Source organism: Monodelphis domestica, chromosome 1 (assembly GCF_027887165.1).
Source record: "Monodelphis domestica isolate mMonDom1 chromosome 1, mMonDom1.pri, whole genome shotgun sequence".
Taxonomy (NCBI): Eukaryota; Metazoa; Chordata; class Mammalia; order Didelphimorphia; family Didelphidae; genus Monodelphis; species Monodelphis domestica.
Genome location: NC_077227.1, coordinates 332289350 through 332309860, shown reverse-complemented (window position 1 = coordinate 332309860; position 20511 = coordinate 332289350). Strand labels below are relative to the sequence as shown.

General features: G+C 34.6%; 1 protein-coding gene across 1 annotated transcript; it reads left to right on the top strand.

The window, feature by feature from the left end:
* The first annotated feature begins 350 nt into the window (after window positions 1-350).
* BDKRB1 (bradykinin receptor B1) lies at window positions 351-20054 on the top strand. The gene is made up of 2 exons (XM_007473623.3): window positions 351-979; window positions 18905-20054. The coding sequence occupies exon 2, from the start codon at window positions 18962-18964 to the stop codon at window positions 19937-19939; it is 978 nt and encodes a 325-aa protein (XP_007473685.1). The 5' UTR covers window positions 351-979; window positions 18905-18961; the 3' UTR covers window positions 19940-20054.
* The last annotated feature ends 457 nt before the right edge of the window (window positions 20055-20511 follow it).

The window sequence follows — 20511 nt, the reverse complement described above, 5'->3', positions numbered from 1 at the left end:
GATGAAGAAGCAGAATAAGGGTCACAGAACTAGTAGAGTCTCAGGGCCAGGCTTCACACCTTGGTCTCTCCTGACTTAATGTCCAGTACTCTTTTATGACAGAATTTGGGAGTCATCCACATTTAAGTTGAAGTCATGAGTATTTGGAACCACCTGTATCTGGAGAAGGAGATACCAGAATATTGTTTTCCAGGAGGAAATCATCGTAGTTGGACAAACCCAAGATAAAAGGATTTTTATATGAAAAATAAATGCATTTCAGGGATATGAGACTTATGGCTCTCAAACATTTCAACTTGATACATTCAGGTTAATTCCTAAAAGACCTGAAAAACTGATAGATAAGGTTAGAAAAAAGTATAATATGTTTTACATATCTGGGAATATTACAAAACTCAATTTAATACCTCTTATATCCTTTCTATAACAGGGTTTTGTAAGGGGTTAAAATGTAGCACAAATTACTTTCTGGCAAGAAAGTACCCTGTGTTCATCTCAAAGCACTTCCTCTTCCAAGAAATGTCAATTAATCCTGTTATTAAAACTCTGATTCAAAGCAAGCAGAGAAGGAGCTTTGAGGAAACATATGTTGACTAACTGTCTTCCAGAAACTACCAATCTATGCCAAAAACTGCCTTTGAGACCTAAAAAAAGTTATAGAACCATAAACTACCTGGAGTTAATAATAAAACTGGGACTAGAATTCAAGCTTTCCAACTGTCACCAAAACAAATTGTCATGGAATTCTTGGGACAATGTACATACACTAAATTTTTCAAAGTTCTGAATTATTTCTTTTGCCTCCTCATTTTACTACATGACTATCGATGACATCATTAAGGCTGAGCTTGTGAAATTAAATGAAAAGCTTTTTGTTTTAAGTCTGTACCAGAACACAGAAAAACATCTCCCTGGTCAGTTCCCTTAAAATTACAAACAGCTAACAGAGCACATCGAATCTGTTCCATATCTTTGGCATGTAAGTAACTGACAAACTTTTTCTAAGTTTGAGTTTTCAGCTATTTTAAATTATGGGGCTAGAGCCAAATTCTCTGGAAATACTTTGTTTCTTTTCTTAAATGTTTGAATATTATTTGGCTTTTCACTCACTCATGTACGCAAATTTTTTCTGTTAATAACAATTCAATTTAACAAGTATGTCTCGGGCACTTCTGCCTTTTTGGAAGGATTTGTTTCCAAAGAGGAATGAAAAAGAATGTTATTCCAGAGTTGTTTGTGTATGTATGTGTATATATGTGTATATATACACATGTGGTTGTTGATTTTAGGTTAAAGAAATGAGCATAGAATTTTATAATTAGGAGGTATCAGCTACGTATCTTACAAATAAGAAAAGTATGATCCAGCAAGGAAAAATGACTCTATTGGAAATCTGAATTTAATATTGAGTTTGCATTAGAAGGGGGACTAGAATCAGATCTCCTGATTCCTGATCCAAAACTTTTCCTACTCCACATTCAAAACATCCATATTCTGTAAATTATGAAATATGAAAGCATTCTTCATAGTACTATTTCAACATTCGTGTGGTAAGATGTAATTTTTTTTTACTTCTAAAATATGGTAGGTTAACTTTTAATAGTTATACACCAAATGTGGTAATTATTTTTCATAATTATTTATAGCTCATGTTTATATGCCATTTTATAACCATAAACCAAAGATTTTCAGAGTTAAAACACATCATGCTTTATTTTATTTATATTTTAAGTGCTATTTTGAAGAAAGGTAATTTATTGGTTAAAATATCTATGCTTCTAAATAGCCCACATCACTGTTGGAAAAACTATCATTCACTAAAGCACAAATTCAATTCAGTTCAATTCAGTTCTATAAACATTTAAGTACCTACTATGGACAAGGTACTATTCTAGGCACTATAGAATAAAAGATAAAAATGAAACCCTTTCCTAGAGGAATTTACATTCTAATAGGGAAATACAAGAAGAAAGGAAGGAGGGAAATGGTTAAAGAAGTAAAAATAAAATACATTAAAAATAATACAAAGAAAAAAATACAAGAAAGACAGAACTAACAATTGGAGGAATCAGGTAGGGTTCTTAAAAATCATTAAAGTCAGAGCATATTACACCTGGGATCTATATTAAAATGATTTTTGTATGTATTCAAAGAGATCTGGGATTTATATTTATTTGGGGATTTTGTCCTCTTTCCCTTTAGGGAAAAAAATCCATTTAACAAATGTGCATAATCAAGCAAAATGAATTCTCACAACCAACAGGCTAAAAAAAATGAGATTTTTTTTGGACATGAAAATTGTGAGAATTCATACTATATATGTTGTCTCTGTTATTTCTGTCTCAATAAAGATGGATAATATATTTCATCATCAATGCAATCATAATTAGTTATTGCATTCATCAAAGTACTTAAGTCTTTCAAAGTTATTCACTTAAATGTTTTGTTATGATATAAATTATTCTGGTTCTGCTCATTTCACTCTGTATTAGGGCAAACAAGTCTTCCCAGGTTTGTTTGTTTTCTGAAACTGTCCTTTTCATGACCTCCAACAAAATTATAACATTCAATTACACTCACATGTCATAATTTGTTCCGTGATTCCCTAATTTCTAATCACTTTTATTTTCCAGTTCCTTGCCATCACATAAAAGAGCTATTATTATGGATACTTTTCCTCTTTGTTTATTTAGGTAATAAGCCTAGAAGTGGTTATCACCGGATTGAAGATTGAACCATTTAGTGACTTTTGGGACCTAATTCCAAATTGCTTTCTAGAATGGCTGGACCAATTCATAGCTCCACCCTCAGTGTACCTATTTTCTGGTAGCCTCTCCAACATTTCTCATTTTCCTTTTTAGTCAGCTTTGTCAGTCTGATAAGTGTAAAGTGAAATCTCAGAGTTGCATTAATGTATATGTCTCATCATTAGTGATCTGGAGTATATTTTTTTTTCCTCTTGGCTATTAATAGCTTAGATTTCTTCCTTTGAAAACTGCCAATTCATTTTCTCCCTTTTATTCTTTATCAAATAAAGTAATGGCTCTCAATTTTAAACATTTGAATCAGTTGCTCATACATCTTGGAAATTAGACTTTTATCTAATTTGCAGAAAATTTACTGCAAAGATATTTTTCCTAGTTAATTTTAGCTGCATTGATTTTGTTTGTATATATTTTTTATTTTAGGTCATCAAAATTGTGCATTTAACTTCTTTAGACCTTGCTATCCTGTATTTAGTTATGAACTATTTGCCTATCCATTAAGTCCAAAAAGTAGTTATTCTTTTCATACCTAATTTATGGCATCATCCTTTACGCAATAAGTCAAATATTCATTTGGAATTTGCCTTGTATAGAATTTCAGATAGTCTATATCTAATTTCTGCCAGACTTCTTTCCAGTTTTTCTAACAGTTTTTCCTTTCAGTGATTTCTTGCACTGGTAGCTAGGATCTTGGGATTTATCAAACACTATACAACTGTGTTAACTTACTTCTATAGTTAATCTGTTCCACTGATCAATCTCTCCATTTATTAACCAAGAACAAATTATTCTGATGATCAATGATTTGGAGTTTTCTTTGTTTTTTTTTAAACCCTTACCTTCCTCCATGGAATCAATACTATGTATTGGTAACAAGGCAGAAGACTAGAAATGGCTAGGCAATGGAGGTTACAGGATCACACAGTTAGGAAGTGTCTGAGGCCATATTTGAACCCAATAACTCATGTCTCTAGGCCTGGTTCTCAATCCACTGGGCTACCCAGCTGCCCCCAATGCTTTGTAACATAATATGAGATCTAATACTGCTATGTCTGCTTCCTTCTCATTTTTTTCATTATTTTCCTTGAGATTCTTTACTTTTTTTGTTCCTCCATATCAACTCTATTATAATTTTTTGTAGTTCTCTAGCAATTCAATTGACATGACATTTAATAAGTAAATTACATTATTAATATTGTCATTGGCTTTGCCTATCCAAGAACAATTAATATTTCTTCAGTTACTCAGCTATGCATTTTTAGAGTATTTTATAGTTGTATTCATAAAGTTCCCATGTATGTCTTTGTGGGTAAAATCTCTGTTCTCTGACCCACCACTTTTTCAGGATTAAGTTGCTCTCCAATTAATTTGTAATTTTTTCTTCAAAAGCCTTTTATGGAATGTAATTATTTTTTGCTGTATTATGGTCAGTAAAAGTTGTATTTCTTCCTTGGAATCATAGAATCTTCAAGTATTAGAGCTGGAAGGGACCTTAATGCTCATCTCATCCATTTTCCCAACTTCAAAGATGAGAAAACTAAAGCCCAGAGGCTAAAGAGGCACACAATATGTTAGTGGTAGTAATGAAGATTAAGTCCAAAACTTATTTTACTGGTCTTCCTTTCTTTCTCCTCAGGCCCTCACTCTTATCCCATATCTCTAGGAGAGTATTTGTTCTGTCTCCTAGAAGTAAATATAAATAATAGTCACCATGTTTGCATTTTCAAATGTATCTCTCCATGTTAAATGAAGATTTAACATCTTCATTTATTGCTGAAAAATATTTTCAGCATCACATGAAGACATTTCTGAGGTAGCCAGGATTTCTCCAAAACACAAAAATCATATAATGTGGAGAATTTTTCTTTTGAGTGTTGGGTCATTGTCAGCTTTGTTCTCCTTAACCTCCCCCCAACCTTCAAGTGATGAAGAAGATACAAGAAATACAAGATCCTTGGATGTGGAATTAGAAAGTGTCATAGATAGCATTTATTCCATCTCCCCCATTTTACACCTGAAGAAACTGAAATCCAGAAAAGTTATGTTACTTGCCCAAAGACCAACTCGTAGTATCTCAGAGCAGAAACTCAAAGCTGAGGCAGCTAGGTGGCACAGTAGATAAAACCCCAGTCCTCTAGTCAGGATAGACCTGAGTTCAAATCAGACCTCAAACACTTACTAGCTCTATGATCCTAAGCAAGACATGTAACCTGTTTGCCTCAGTTTACTTAACTGTAAAATGGGGATAACAATAGCACTTACCTCCCAGAGTTGTTGCAAAAATAAAATGAGAGAATATTTGTAAAGCACTTACCTTAATAAATGCATGTTTCCTTCCTTCCTTCCTTCTTCCCAAATCCCTTGACTCTGAAGAAAGGGTTCTTTTAAGAGTTCATGGGATTTCAAGGTTAGGAACTCTTCATGTTTGCTACAAGAAATTTCTTTCCAAAGAAATTGAATTGCTATGCCTCTATGTTAATCTTGGTAGTAAAGAATCCCCCCTGATTATGAAGTCAGAAGACTTTCTCCATGCTGAACGATAAAATTTTAAAAATTCTATTTTGGTACCTAGTTCATAGTCTCTTCTTCTCAACTCTTGTTGGGAACTTGGGAACTTCATACTTAGGAACTTCAACATGTATAGTTGGAAATTCTTGAACCCCTAAAACAACATTACCCAAAATTCCTTTCTATATTATCTAGAATCATTGTCCCTTTTCCTGCCTCCACATTTGTGTGGTCACATGTGTGACTCCTCCCTCTTTCTTCTTTTGAGAATGGGCTGAGTTTAGGTAGTTCTTTTACTTTAGTCATTATTAATAAAACTTTTAAAATATGTTATTGAATATTAATTTTAATCTTTACAAAAGAGTTTCTATGTATTGTAATTAAAATATTGGTAATATCCAAAAAGATAATGAAAAATGTTTGTACAAAAATATTTATAGCCTTGCTCTTTGTGGTGGCAAAAAATTGGAAAATGAGGGGGTGTCCCTCAACTGGGGAATGGCTGAGCAAATCATGGTATATGATGGTGATGGAATACTTTTGGGCACAAGGAATGATAAATTGCTTGATTTCCATGTGAGCTAGAAAGACCTCCACAAACTGATGCAGAATGAAATGAGCAGAACCTGGAGAACATTGTACACAGAAACTGAAAGATTGTGGGACGATTATATGTAATTGACTCTGCTACTGATAACAATGCAATGATCCAGGACAATCCCAAGGGATTTATGAGAAGGGATGCTATCCACATTGAGAGGAAGAACTGTGGAAGTAGAAACACAGAAGGAATTTTTGGTAATGTAGTTTTAGGGATTCAAGAATTTCCAACTCCACAAACATATCTGTTGATACTCCCTCAAACACCCTTTCTTCCTAGTTCCTCAACTTGTTCCTTGCCTATGACCTATTCCTCCATCTCACTTCATGGAGAGATGGTCATACTCTTGATCTTGCCATCACTCACAGATGTTCTACTCCCATGTTTATGGTCTCTGATGTTACTTTTTCTGATTATAACCTGTTTTCATTTCACCTCTCCCTCTGCCTCGCAACTTGAAATGCTCTATCTGATTTTCATCTTGACCTTGTCAGGGAATTCTCTCCACCACTTGGGAAAGGAATATTCATCTGCAAGGTATGATCCACAATGACTGTGTCAAATATAGGAAGCCAAACTGCCATCAAATGACACTGATCTTCTTGCTATTTGTCAAACAAGACTCTCCATCTCCTGATTACACGAGCTGTCCCCCATGCCTGGAATTCTCTCCTTCCTCATTTCTGCTTCTTGTTTCCTTCAATTTCTGGCTAAAATCTCACCTTCTATAAATAGACGTTCCAATTTCTCTGAATGCTGGTGCTTTCCTATGATTTTTCCTACATGCCTTCTGTTTGTACATAGTTGTTTTTGTGTTATCTCCCCCATTAGAGTGTTGGCTTCTTGAGAGAAGGAAGTGCCATTTGCTTTTCTCTGTATCCATAGCATTTAGTACTGTGCCTGGCATACAAGAGACATTTAATAAATCCTTATTGACTAACTGAATGACTGATTGGTGCTCTATCCAGGGAACTCCCAAGGGAAATGGAAATCCATGAGGGAACTCCCAGTAGTATATAAACTAATGGTAGCTCCCACCAACAAAACCTTAGGGAGTTTGGAAGACTCAGAAAGAGAGAATAACTTCACAACAAATAGATTAAAAGCCTCAGGGAAAAAACAGCTTGCATACAAGGATTGCACTATTACTTGGAGAAAAGAAAGCAAGAGATGAGAAATATAATAAGAGCTACCGGGAGAAGGCAATAATGGAAAGAAAAATATATTCAAAGATAATAAGCCTCCCATGAAAATGAACTTCCTTGAAAATTAGAATGCTCCAAAGAGAACTCAACTATTCAATGAAATGATAAGAAATAATTGAATAAAATCAATATTGGAAAAAAGAAAAGAAAACAATGTACCTTCTGTTAAAAACAACTGGAATATAGCAAGTGGAGAGAGATACTTTAAGAGTCATTGTACTTTCTAAAAAAGTATAAGCCAAGAAAAAGTTCATAGACATCATATTTTGAGAAGTCATTTAAAAAATCCAGATATATTAAAACCAGGGGGCAAAATGAAAATGGAAAGAATCCACTAGTCAGCTCCTGAGGGAAATCCCAGAAGGAAAATTCCAAGAAATGCTACCACCAAAATACAGAGCTTCAATATTAAAGGGGAAAAAATCTGTAAGCCATCAGCAAAAGAAGATTCAAGTACCAAGAACAACATTTAGGATTACACCAAGCTTGACAATAATCATTATGAAGAAGAAAAAAATCTTAGAATACAATATTCAAAAAAACTAATTCTAATAGCTTTCAATCAAGAATGATTTACCACATAAACTCAAGCATAATCCCACCAGGAGGAAAAAATGGACCTGAACAAAAATAGAAGAACATCAAGTACTCTTGTTGAAACACTGAATTTCCAATACTAGGACCAAAATAAATCTAGAAAGTTAAACACATGAGAAATAATAAAGGTAAAGTTATGATTAAATGCTTATATTCTAAAAGAGAGAGGAGAGACAATGTCCTAATGTCTTCAAAGGTAAAAGAATTAAATGAAGCAAATAGATTATTACTAGTTTAGTATTGTATCAAAGGTCTTGAAAGAAGGAAAACGGAGGCAAAAAGGAATACATTCTGTATGAATTGAGGAAGAAGTTAGTGGAATTTATAATGTCTCATAAATGGGATGTGTCACAAGAAGAGTATATAATAATGGAAAAATGGATCAGAAGAATGGGAATCATTCCCAAAGAATGAACCTCATTCATATTTAGATAAAGTAAAGAGGATTAGATACATATGCACACATGCAAAGAATTTGGTGTACTAATATAGTCAAGATGTTATTCATAAAAAGTTAATTTTAAATATAAAAATTTATCCAGACTAAGAATAGGAGACTGAAGCAGGCTTTGTGATGTTTCAAGAATACTCAGAAGAGCAGAAGTAATAATCATGATCTCAGAAAAAGCAACAGTAAAAATAGAGTAAACAGTAAAAATGTAAAATAGTAATAGTAAATAGCAATAAAAAAGATAACAGGAAAATGGTATTATGTTTAAAGTCATCATGGACAATAAAATAATAACAGTATTTAATTATGCACTAAATGTGATAACCTTTGAATTTGAAGAAAATTTGAAGGAAATATGAAAAATAAATAACAAAACAATAATAGTTGGGACTGCCATGTAACACAGATCTAAACAAATTTAACAAAAAAATAAATTTGAAAAAGTTAAAGACCTGAATAGCATTTCTTAAATGTTCAATAACCTTTTCTTATACCAATTATTAAATGGGAATATAAAAGAATATATACATTTCTTAACCCAGTATGGCACCTTTGTTAAAAGTAACCAGGTTTTGGAGTATAAAAATCTCATAAACAAATTAAGAAAAGCAGGAATGATACCTTTTGCTGACCATAATAATTTAAAATTATTAGCAATAAAGGGCATTTACAAAAAAAAAAAGTTAACAAATAAATACTAAAGAAATGCTAAAGAATTTATGGATCAAAGAACAAATCATAGGAAATTTAGACTGCTTCATCTCCCAAAAAATGACAATCAAGAGACAATATCCTGAAACTTTGGAGTTAAATGTCAAAACAGCACATAAGGGGAAATTTATATCCCTAAGCATTTTTCATCAACAGAAGTGAGAAGAGCAGATCAATGAATTGGGCATTCAACTAAAAAAATAGAAAATCACAAATCAAAAAGCCCCAACTAAAATTTAAAAAAGAAAAAAATTTTTCATCCTTACCTTCGTCTTAGTAACAACTCTAAGACAGAAGGGTAAAAACTATGCAAATAGATTTAAGTAACTCGTCCAGGGTCATACAGATAAAAAGTATCTGAGCCTAGATTTGAACCCATGTCCTTCTGATTCCAGGCCTGGTTCTCTATGAATTCTGCAAAATAGAAATTCTGAAAATCAAAGAAAAGATAAAATGGAAAGGAAGAAAAAAATAGAATTAACAAATATAACAAGTAGCTGTTTTGAAGGCAAATTAAGAAAATAGATAAATCATTAGCTAATTTAATTTTTAATTAAAGAAAAATAAATCATCAATGTCAAAAATGAAAAAAGAGATTTTTCAAAAATAAAACAATAAAGGAAATTAGAAATTATTTTACTCAAATGTAGGATAACAAAATTGATAAGCTAAATGAAATGAATTAATATTTACAAAAATATTAAAGACCCAGAATGAATAATAGAATTATAGAGAATTTTTTAAATCCTTACCTTATGTCCTAATTTTAGGCAAATTGGATTCGGTGACCTTCCCAGGGTCACACAACTAGAAAGTATCTGAGGCCAGATAAAAGAAAAAATTTAAATAACAAACATTAGAAAAAAATGTTGAAAAAGATATAAACTCCTTCCAAAAGTTTCCTAATTGGTTTTCCAAGTGAATTCCACAAAAAATCACAAAATACTTCATTCTAACATTATGCAAACTGTAAAAATTGAAAAATATGAAAAATGTATGAATAAAAATAAAAAAATATGTTATTACTACTGATAAAACTGTGCTCTTACTACCTAAAGTAGAGAGAAGCAAAACTATAGATTGATATCCCTAATGGGTATCAATGCAAAAAAATTTGTATATATTACATATATATGTGTGTGTGTAATATGTATATATATATATATATATATATATATATATATATATACTATAAGCAGATTGGATTTAAACCAAGAATACAGGGCAGGTTTAATATTAGGAAAACTATAAACATCATGGGACATATTAATAACAAAAACAATAAATATTACAAAATTAGACCACAAGATGTAGGAAAAGCCTTTGACAAAATGCAATATCAATTTCTGTTCAAAAGTATTAAAAACAAAGGAACAAGTGATATTTCTTGAAGATTATAAGACTATTTAAAACCAAGAGCCTGTAATATATGTAATAGAGAAATGATAAAAGATTTTCCAACAAAATAATGAGTAAATCAAGGATGTTTATTATTATCACAACTATTATTTTATACAGTATTAGAAATGTTAGCTGTAGCAAAAGATAAGAAAAAAATTTGAAGGAATATGCAAAAAGCAAAGAGGAAACTAAACTATCACTCTTTGCAGATGATATGAAGATCTACTTAGAGAATCCTAGAGATATAACAAAAAAAAAATTAAAACAATTAATAACTTTCAGTAAAATAGCAGGATATAAAATAAACTCACAAAAAATCATTAGCCTTTCTGCATATTCTCAATGAAAACCCAGCAGGACAAGATGAAAAGGGAAAATTTCATTTAAAATACAGAATATATATAAAATATTTGTAAGCCTACTTATCAAGACACACAGGAATTATATTAATAAGATCACAAAACACTGTTTACAAGAATAAAGACAACTCTAATGATTGGAAAAACATATATTGTTCATGGTTAACACATGCCAATAAAATAAAAATTATTATCTTACTTCCATTAAATTACTTATTCAATGCCATAAAAATGAAACTTCCCAAAGGTATGACTTTAAAGAGCAAGAAAAATTAAAATTAAATTATTCTTCTGTAGATAATGAATCTAGAGGAAAATAATGAAAAAGTATGAGAGGAACTTAGCAGAATCAGCTCTTTATACTACAAAGCAGTAATCATTAAAACTTTTTGGTATTAAAAACCCCCAGCAGAAAACCAAACTAGAAATCCTAAAAATTAAGGGAGAAATTAATAAAATCAAAAGTGATAGAACTATTAATTTAATAAATAAGACAAGAAGCTGGTACTTTGAAAAAAAAAAACAAAATAGACAAACTACTGGTCAATCTAATTAAAAAAAGGAAGGAAGAAAAGCAAATTAACAGCATCAAAGATGAAAAGGGGGACATCACCTCTGAGGAAGAGGAAATTAAGGCAATCATTAAAAATTACTTTGCCCAATTATATGGCAATAAATATACCAATTTAAGTGATATGGATGAATATTTACAAAAATACAAACTGCCTAGACTAACAGAAGAGGAAATAGAATTCTTAAATAATCCCATATCAGAAAATGAAATCCAACAAGCCATCAAAGAACTTCCTAAGAAAAAATCCCCAGGGCCTGATGGATTCACCAGTGAATTCTATCAAACATTCAGAGAACAGTTAATCCCAATACTATACAAACTATTTGACATAATAAGCAAAGAGGGAGTTCTACCAAACTCCTTTTATGACACAAACATGGTACTGATTCCAAAACCAGGCAGGCCAAAAACAGAGAAAGAAAATTATAGACAAATCTCCCTAATGAATATAGATGCAAAAATCTTAAATAGGATACTAGCAAAAAGACTCCAGCAAGTGATCAGAAGGGTCATCCACCATGATCAAGTAGGATTTATACCAGGGATGCAGGGCTGGTTCAATATTAGGAAAACCATCCACATAATTGACCACATCAACAAGCAAACCAACAAGAACCACATGATTATCTCAATAGACGCAGAAAAAGCCTTTGATAAAATACAACACCCATTCCTATTAAAAACACTAGAAAGCATAGGAATGGAAGGGTCATTCCTAAAAATAATAAACAGTATATATCTAAAACCATCAGCTAATATCATTTGCAATGGGGATAAACTAGATGCATTCCCAATAAGATCAGGAGTGAAACAAGGATGCCCATTATCACCTCTACTATTTGACATTGTACTAGAAACACTAGCAGTAGCAATTAGAGAAGAAAAAGAAATTGAAGGCATCAAAATAGGCAAGGAGGAGACCAAGTTATCACTCTTTGCAGATGACATGATGGTCTACTTAAAGAATCCTAGAGATTCAACCAAAAAGCTAATTGAAATAATCAACAACTTTAGCAAAGTTGCAGGATACAAAATAAACCCACATAAGTCATCAGCTTTTCTATATATCTCCAACACAGCTCAGCAACAAAAACTAGAAAGAGAAATCCCATTCAAAATCACCTTAGACAAAATAAAATACCTAGGAATCTACCTCCCGAGACAAACACAGGAACTATATGAACATAACTACAAAACACTCACCACACAACTAAAACTAGACTTGAGCAATTGGAACTGCTCATGGGTAGGACGAGCCAATATAATAAAAATGACCATCCTACCCAAACTTATTTATCTATTTAGTGTCATACCCATGGAACTCCCAAAAAAATTCTTTACTTATTTGGAAAAAACCATAACAAAGTTCATTTGGAATAACAAAAGATCAAGGATATCCAGGGAAATAATGAAAAAAAAAACACAAATGAGGGGGGCCTAGCAGTCCCAGACCTCAAACTATATTACAAAGCAGCAGTCATCAAAACAATTTGGTACTGGCTAAGAGACAGAAAGGAGGATCAGTGGACTAGACTGGGGAAAGCGACCTCAGCAAGACAGTATACAATAAACCCAAAGATCCCAGCTTTTGGGACAAAAATCCACTATTCGATAAGAACTGCTGGGAAAATTGGAAGACAGTGTGGGAGAGATTAGGAATTGATCAACACCTGACACCCTACACCAAGATAAATTCAAAATGGGTGAGTGACTTAAACATAAAGAAGGAAACCATAAGTAAATTGGGTAAACACAGAATAGTATACATGTCAGACCTTCGGGAGGGGAAAGACTTTAAAACCAAGCAAGACATAGAAAGAATCACAAAATGTAAAATAAATAATTTCGACTACATCAAATTAAAAGGCTTTTGTACAAACAAAACCAATGTAACTAAAATCAGAAGGAAAACAACAAATTGGGAAAAAATCTTCATAAAAACCTCTGACAAAGGTTTAATTACTCAAATTTAAAAAGAACTAAATCAATTGTACAAAAAATCAAGCCATTCCCCAATTGATAAATGGGCAAGGGACATGGATAGGCAGTTCTCAGATAAAGAAATTAAAACTATTAATAAGCACATGAAAAAGTGTTCTAAATCTCTTATAATCAGAGAGATGCAAATCAAAACAACTCTGAGGTATCACCTCACACCTAGCAGATTGGCTAACATAACAGCTATGGAAAGTAGTGAATGCTGGAGGGGATGTGGCAAAGTAGGGACATTAATTCATTGCTGGTGGAGTTGTGAACTGATCCAGCCATTCTGGAGGGCAATTTGGAACTATGCCCAAAGGGCGATAAAAGAATGTCTACCCTTTGATCCAGCCATAGCACTGCTGGGTCTGTACCCCAAAGAGATAATGGACAAAAAGACTTGTACAAAAATATTCATAGCTGTGCAGTTTGTGGTGGCCAAAAACTGGAAAACGAGGGGATGCCCATCAATTGGGGAATGGCTGAACAAATTGTGGTATATGTTGGTGATGGAATATTATTGTGCAAAAAGGAATAATAAAGTGGAGGAAATCCATGGAGGCTGGAACGACCTCCAGGAAGTGATGCAGAGCGAGAGGAGCAGAACCAGGAGAACACTGTACACAGAGACTAATACACTGTGGTATAATCGAACGTAATGGACTTCTCCATTAGTGGCGGTGTAATGTCCCTGAACAATCTGCAGGGATCTAGGAGAAAAAACACTATCCATAAGCAGAGGACAAACTGAGGGAGTAGAAACACCGAGGAAAAGCAACTGCCTGACTACAGCGGTTGAGGGGACATGACAGAGGAGAGACTCTAAGCGAACACTCTAATGCAAATATTAACAACATGGCAATGGGTTCAAATCAAGAACACATGTGATACCCAGTGGAATCATGCGTTGGCTACGGGGGGTGGGAGGGAGGAAAAGAAAATGATCTTTGTCTTTAATGAATAATGCATGGAAATGATCAAATAAAATACTATAAAATTTTTAAAAAACTTTTTGGTAATGTTCAAAAAATAGGAGAATTGATCATAGAAACATACAATCCAGAATCAAAGAAACACAGTAACATAATGGGCCATAAATTGTAAAACTCTAGCGACTACATCTTAATTAAAAGGACTTACTGCTCAACAAAAAGTACTGTGAAGGGGCAGCTGGGTAGCTCAGTGGATTGAGAGCCAGGCCTAGAGAAGGGAAGTCCTAGGTTCAAATATAACCTCAAACACTTCCCAGTGACCCTAGGTAAGTCACTTGACCCCCATTGCCTAGCCCTTACCACTCTTCTGACTTGGAACCAATACACAGTATTGACTCCAAGCTGGAAGATAAGAGTTTAAAAAAAAATTAAAAAGTACTGTGAAAACTGGAAAACAGTTTGGGAAAAATTAGATTTGGACCAACATTGGACCAACCTGTTCCTAGAAATAAAAGGTCACAAACAAATTAGAGTAGATGAGGAGATGAGATTCTTTTTCTAAGTGTAACTAATGGAAAACTTCTTGAATAAACAAGGGATAGAGAATATCACAGAATATTAAATGGACAGTTTTTATTACATACACAAGGAAATTTTGCAGAAACAGCAAAACTAAAATCAGAAGGGAAACAGATAAATGAGAAAAAATTATTTGCAGTAAGTTTCTCTGGTATAGGTATAAGATCAAAACATAAAGGAAACATTCAAAGGTACAGTGTATTCCCAGTCCAAGTACAGATGTAAACTTCAATGGCTTACAACTATACTCGGACTTTGGGACATCCTGTATGAGAACAATAGCCATTTCCAAATAAATGAATCAACAGGTGGTTCAAGACAAGAAAACCATCAACAGCTATATAGTAAAAGAATCTCACTCACTAACAGGAAGAGAAATGCACAAATGACTCTGATGTTCCACTTCACATCAATTTCAAAAACTACTAAAAAGGAAAATTGCCAAAGGGACCATGGAAAGTCAGTCACATTACCACACTATTGGTAAAGATGTCCATTTATCTAGCCATTCTGGAAATTAGTTTGAAGTCAAAAATCCAAATTTAAAAAAAAATGAAGGAAATAATGAAGGAAAAAATGTTCACAGCAGCATTTTTTGTTGAAGCAAAAATACCACTTGCCTTGACAGTGTGTCCTAAGTTCCTTAAGACCTTACCATCTGCCCTTCCATTATGCTCTTTGGATTCGGGTACTGCCATGACCCCTGATGATGAACTTGTGTGGACCCATCATGAGAGACAGAGAATCCAAATCTAGTTCCCATCAAGACTCTTGTGACACTGACATACATTTGGACCAGTCCAGTGTCACCCTTTTCCAAGTTTCAGTGGCATCATTTGCCCTTACTTTCCTATATCCTCTGGAGAGGAAAATCTATTATTTCCTCTCTTCTCCCTGCCCTTGGTCCCTGATGGTATTACAATGATCTGAAAAAGTTTTTATTATCAATAACTACAAATTAAACAAGTAATGAGATAGAAATTGGTGTCATTTGTAAAGATACTCAGAAATTACAGTAACTCTTCTGTTTTTGCTTAAGACTGGTCCTGAGAATCAATAAGAGCATGGCCAGTTTATTGTTCTTAATTTCTTGATGCCTAAGCTCTGTACTTAAATTCATTGGGGGATTTCATTACAATTCTCTCACTGGCTAAGCCTCGACATTTCCTTTTACCTATTCAAGAAGTCTCACTACAGTTCCCTTCCTTTCCCCTTCCCAGGAAACTTCTCTCGTCTGGCATTTTTCTGACCTACTTTATCCAATCAGTGAACATTTGCTAAGTTCCTGATTCTCTAAAAAAGAGAAGAAAGCAATCAGAACTTGCCCTGGTGCTGTGCTAAGTTCTGGGAATAAAGGCAAATGTGAAATGTTTCCTGCCCTCAAAGAACTTACAGATCCCCCCTTCCCCTGACTTGCCCCAATTTTGCCTGAAGAGGAGGTATCTCTTCTAGGTATAAGAGTAAATCTAGGTCCTAGTTTCAAATCTGGCCTCAGACACTTCCCAGCTGTGTGACCCTGTGCAAGTCACTTAACCCCCATTGCCTAGCCTTTACCACTCTTCTGCCTTGGAGCCAATACACAGTATTGACTCCAAGACGGAAGGTAAGGGTTTAAAAAAAAAAAGAGTAAATCTACATTTATGTTAGTAACCTTTCTCTGTACTTGCAAATTCTGGTACTATTTCAAATTTGCCTTCATTATATTTGTGAATTCCAGATAGAATCAATCACACTCTGCTCATCTTCCCTTCACAAACTCCAGCAACATTAAAGAAGTAGTTTCTTTCTCCCTGGAAATCCAAACTTTTCTTATGGCATTAATCACACATGCAAGGAATTGTGAGATTTTGAAGAAAAAAATCTAGGTTTTTTTTTCTTTTTACATAGAGTGGTGGAAGATATAAAGTTACAACAAAAATACAGTGAGTAACTGTTGGAACACTTCATTTGGTTGGGAAAACGCCAGTGGTTTGTGCTCCCTGCTGCACAAACCAAATCAGCTTTTCATAGCCCATCACCATTCCATACTTCCCTTAACTCTTTTTCCTTCAAGGAATAGGTTGAATATATATATATGTGTAAGAGATATCAGTGCACAGAGATGGTTATTGAAATCATAAGAGCTGATGCGATCCACAAATGAGAAGATGTAGAAAGAAAAGAGGTCCTGGGACAGTCGCCTAAAGAAAATCTCTGGTAACTGACTTTGACTCAAATGGCAAAAATCACCTCTTTCACCTACTCCTCATAAACCATGTAGCCTAAGCCCATGTCAAACCCTTTGGAGCCTGGATTTCCATGCTTTTCATTCCATAGCTGCTCTCTTTTTCTGAATTTGTGTTTACAAGTGGGCCACTCTTACATCCTACCCAACGAGCCTAGACTGCTATAGAACTGGGCTGGCAAACTCAACCCACCAAAAGAGACTGAAAAGCCTTTCCTGTCCTCAGCTAGGGACCCAACCACTCTCCTTCATCCAAGGGCTGTGGCATTGCAGCACTTATTAAAGATAGATTAATATATGCATACACATATATGAATGATAATAAATAGAAGACAGATTACAAATAAAATAGAGAGATGATAGTGAATAGATAAATAAATGAGAGTAAATATATAGTTGATAGCAGGAGATTGATAGTAAATTATAGTGTGCTGATAGGAGAAATAGATGATAGTAGTAGATGGTAAATGACAAGAAGTCATTGTCACTATAGATTGACAGAGAGTAGGTAGAAAGACAATAGTAGATAAATAGATAGTAATTCGATTACAGAGAGATATAAATAGGTAGATAATATAAATAGATGGCAGATGATAGATAGTAAATAGAAAATATAATGGGGATATATGAGGTGCTAGAGAAAGACTCGTACCTCTGGTGTGAGGGATTGTCAAGCCCTTTTAGGCTGCTTGCCTCCTTTGGTGACCACCTGCCACCAGGCTCTCAGCTGTGGCTCCAAGAAGCAGTACCATGCAAAATGGCCACTCTGGTAAACTGTCTCAGTGGATGGACTAAATTAGGTTGAAAGTAGCTGACAGGTCTCAAACCATCAGTGAGTTGTGGGTGGGGGAGGCATGCAAAGACTTCTTTTAGAAGGAGGAGAGAATTAGAATTGTGGAGGGCTCTAGACTGGGTGGCATCAGAGAAGCCAAGGTCATCCACTGCATCCTGAATCATCACAAGTCATCTTGACTTTAATCTTGCCACTAGACTTAGATGACTCTGGAAGACAGAATAAGGCCAACAACTTCATTCAGCTGAGTCACTTAAAACTCATTTATATATGTCAAAAGATATCACCTAGTGATTTCATTTAGGTCCTCTTCAAGAACAAAGGGCAATAACAAACCAATCAACCAAGCTAGATAATAGTAGAGAGATATAATAGACATATAAAACAGATGGATAGATTATCAATATAGTCTTTATTAAGAACTTTGCTTAGCACTGGGAATAAAAATAAATAAGTAGTATTTATTTAAAACCATCAGCAAACAGGGAAAGAACATTAATCTTAAAACCATGGGAAAATATTCTAAATTAATTAATTAAAGAAATGTTTCAAAAAAATTAAAAATTAAAAAATCATCAGCAAGTATCATCTTCCCAATAAGATCAGGAGTGAAGTAAGGATGCCCATTATCACCATTATTATTTACTATTGTACAATAAAAACTAGCTTTACCAATTAGAGACAAAAAAGAAATCCAAGAAATTAAGTAATCAATGAGGAAACATAACTATCTCTCTTTGAGGATAATATGATAGTATACTTAGAGAATCTTAGAAGACCAAATAAAATGGTGGTCACAGGATGGCAGTCATCAATCAGAAAAGCAGGAACTCAGGGCCAAGTTTTTTCCAAAATAGCAGCAGGAAAGCCAATGGGGGGTAAATGACTTGTCCAGGGTCACACAGCTGGGAAGTGTCTGAGGCCATATTTGAACCTAGGACCTCCCATCTCTAAGCCTGGCTCTCAATCCACTGAGCCACCCAGCTGCCTCCTTCAATATATTTTCATTGCCCCCTGCACCCTAATAGTTGAACAAGGTCATTTAGCAGCACAACATAATTATATGGGATCATTATAATCGTTATGGTGGAAAACAAACTGTTTTCTTTGCTAGGATAGGGTAGGGTGAGGTGGGAAAGGAAGAATTAATACTTTTCCTTTTGTTCTTTATTGTTGTTTTTGTTGTTGTTGAGGAACAAGAGATTCACACTTTCCTATTTGTAGTTCCTTTTAGATTGAAGTCAGAAGCAGAAACCTCCAGAATTTTCCATCTCAAAATAAATGAACACCTTTCAGAACAATACAAGCTACTGTGTGGACAGAAAAGAGCTCTGGGATATGCTGTACAGGGTTCTGCCAACATCAATCATTGTCATCTGTTGTTTGGGTTTACTAGGGAATATATTTGCCCTGTTCGTCTTCCTCTTGTCCAGAAGACGCCTAACTGTGGCAGAAATTTACTTGACTAACCTATCAGCATCTGACTTGGTATTTGTCATGGGCTTGCCCTTTTGGGCAGAAAATATTCGGGAGCAGTTCAATTGGCCATTTAGCCATGTTCTTTGCTACGTCATCAATGGAGCCACCAAGGCCAACTTGTTCATAAGCATCTTTTTGGTGGTGGCCATCAGCAGGGACCGGTATATGGCTCTAGTCCACACCATGAGCAGCCAGATGCAACGTAGCCAGCGACAAGCCCAAATCATTTGTGCTTTCATCTGGTTCTTGGGTGGCCTCCTAAGCATCCCCACTTTTCTATTTCGATCAGTAGAAACTGTCCCAAATCTGAACATTTCTTCCTGTATACTTCAGTTTCCCCATGAAATATGGTTATCTATCAAGGTTATTAAGATGAGCATGGTAGGCTTCATCCTCCCCCTTGTTGCCATCATCTTCTTTAGCTCTCATATGATCATCTCCTTGAGAAGTCGGACCAATACCAACCTAAAGAGAACAGGAAAGATAAACAATACTAAAGCCACCAGTCTCATCCTTACCATAGTGACTGTTTTTATAATATGCTGGACTCCATACCATTGCTTTGCTGTGCTGGAATACCTCTTCTGGTTGAAAGCTGTCCAGGGCTGCTTCTGGGAAGAATTCATTGATCTGGGCTTGATATGTTCCACTTTCTTTGCCTTCCTCAACAGTTGCCTGAATCCTGTGATTTACTTCTTTGTGGGAAAGCTTTTCAGGGCCAGAGTTTGGGAAGTTTATAAGCAATGCATTACCAGATGTTCTACACTGATGTATCCTTAGGATAAGGGGGAAAGATCTGCTTTTATTTGGGCCATTAAAACATTAGGAGAACTGTTGTTGGATTCTCATTTTTGTATTTTATCTTCTCTACATTGCAAAGAGGGTTCCTGCTGGGTAAGGGATCATTTCTCATTTCAAATCCATCAGGGACCTCAATATATATCCGTGCTGCTCTCTCTCCTACTGGACATATACCCTCTCCACTCACAGGCATTCTATCTTCCATTGTAGAAGCCACAGAGAGCCTGGAACTTATCATCCCAAGATGGAAAATGACCAGGTTTTCTCATCCTGGCTCCCTATTATTGACTTCACTGTAAGAAGAAGGAACCAGAATCTCCAATATAGGAACTACCAGAACCATAGCTTCACCAACCCTCTGCACACCTGCTAGGCTACAGACTCAATCTTAATTTACATTGCATTGTACTCTTTCTTTTAATTTACCCAATGTATCTACTTTGCTCACTCCTGATCTCTCTCCTTCACAGTCAGAGTACCATGTTCCACACTAACTCAGCCACCAACTTCTAATTATTTCTGAATCCAAATTTCTTCTCAGTCCACATACC

Coding starts and splice junctions, on each gene's coding strand:
- BDKRB1 (XM_007473623.3), top strand. CDS start 18,962: ATGAACACCTTTCAGAACAATACAAGCTACTGTGTGGACAGAAAAGAG.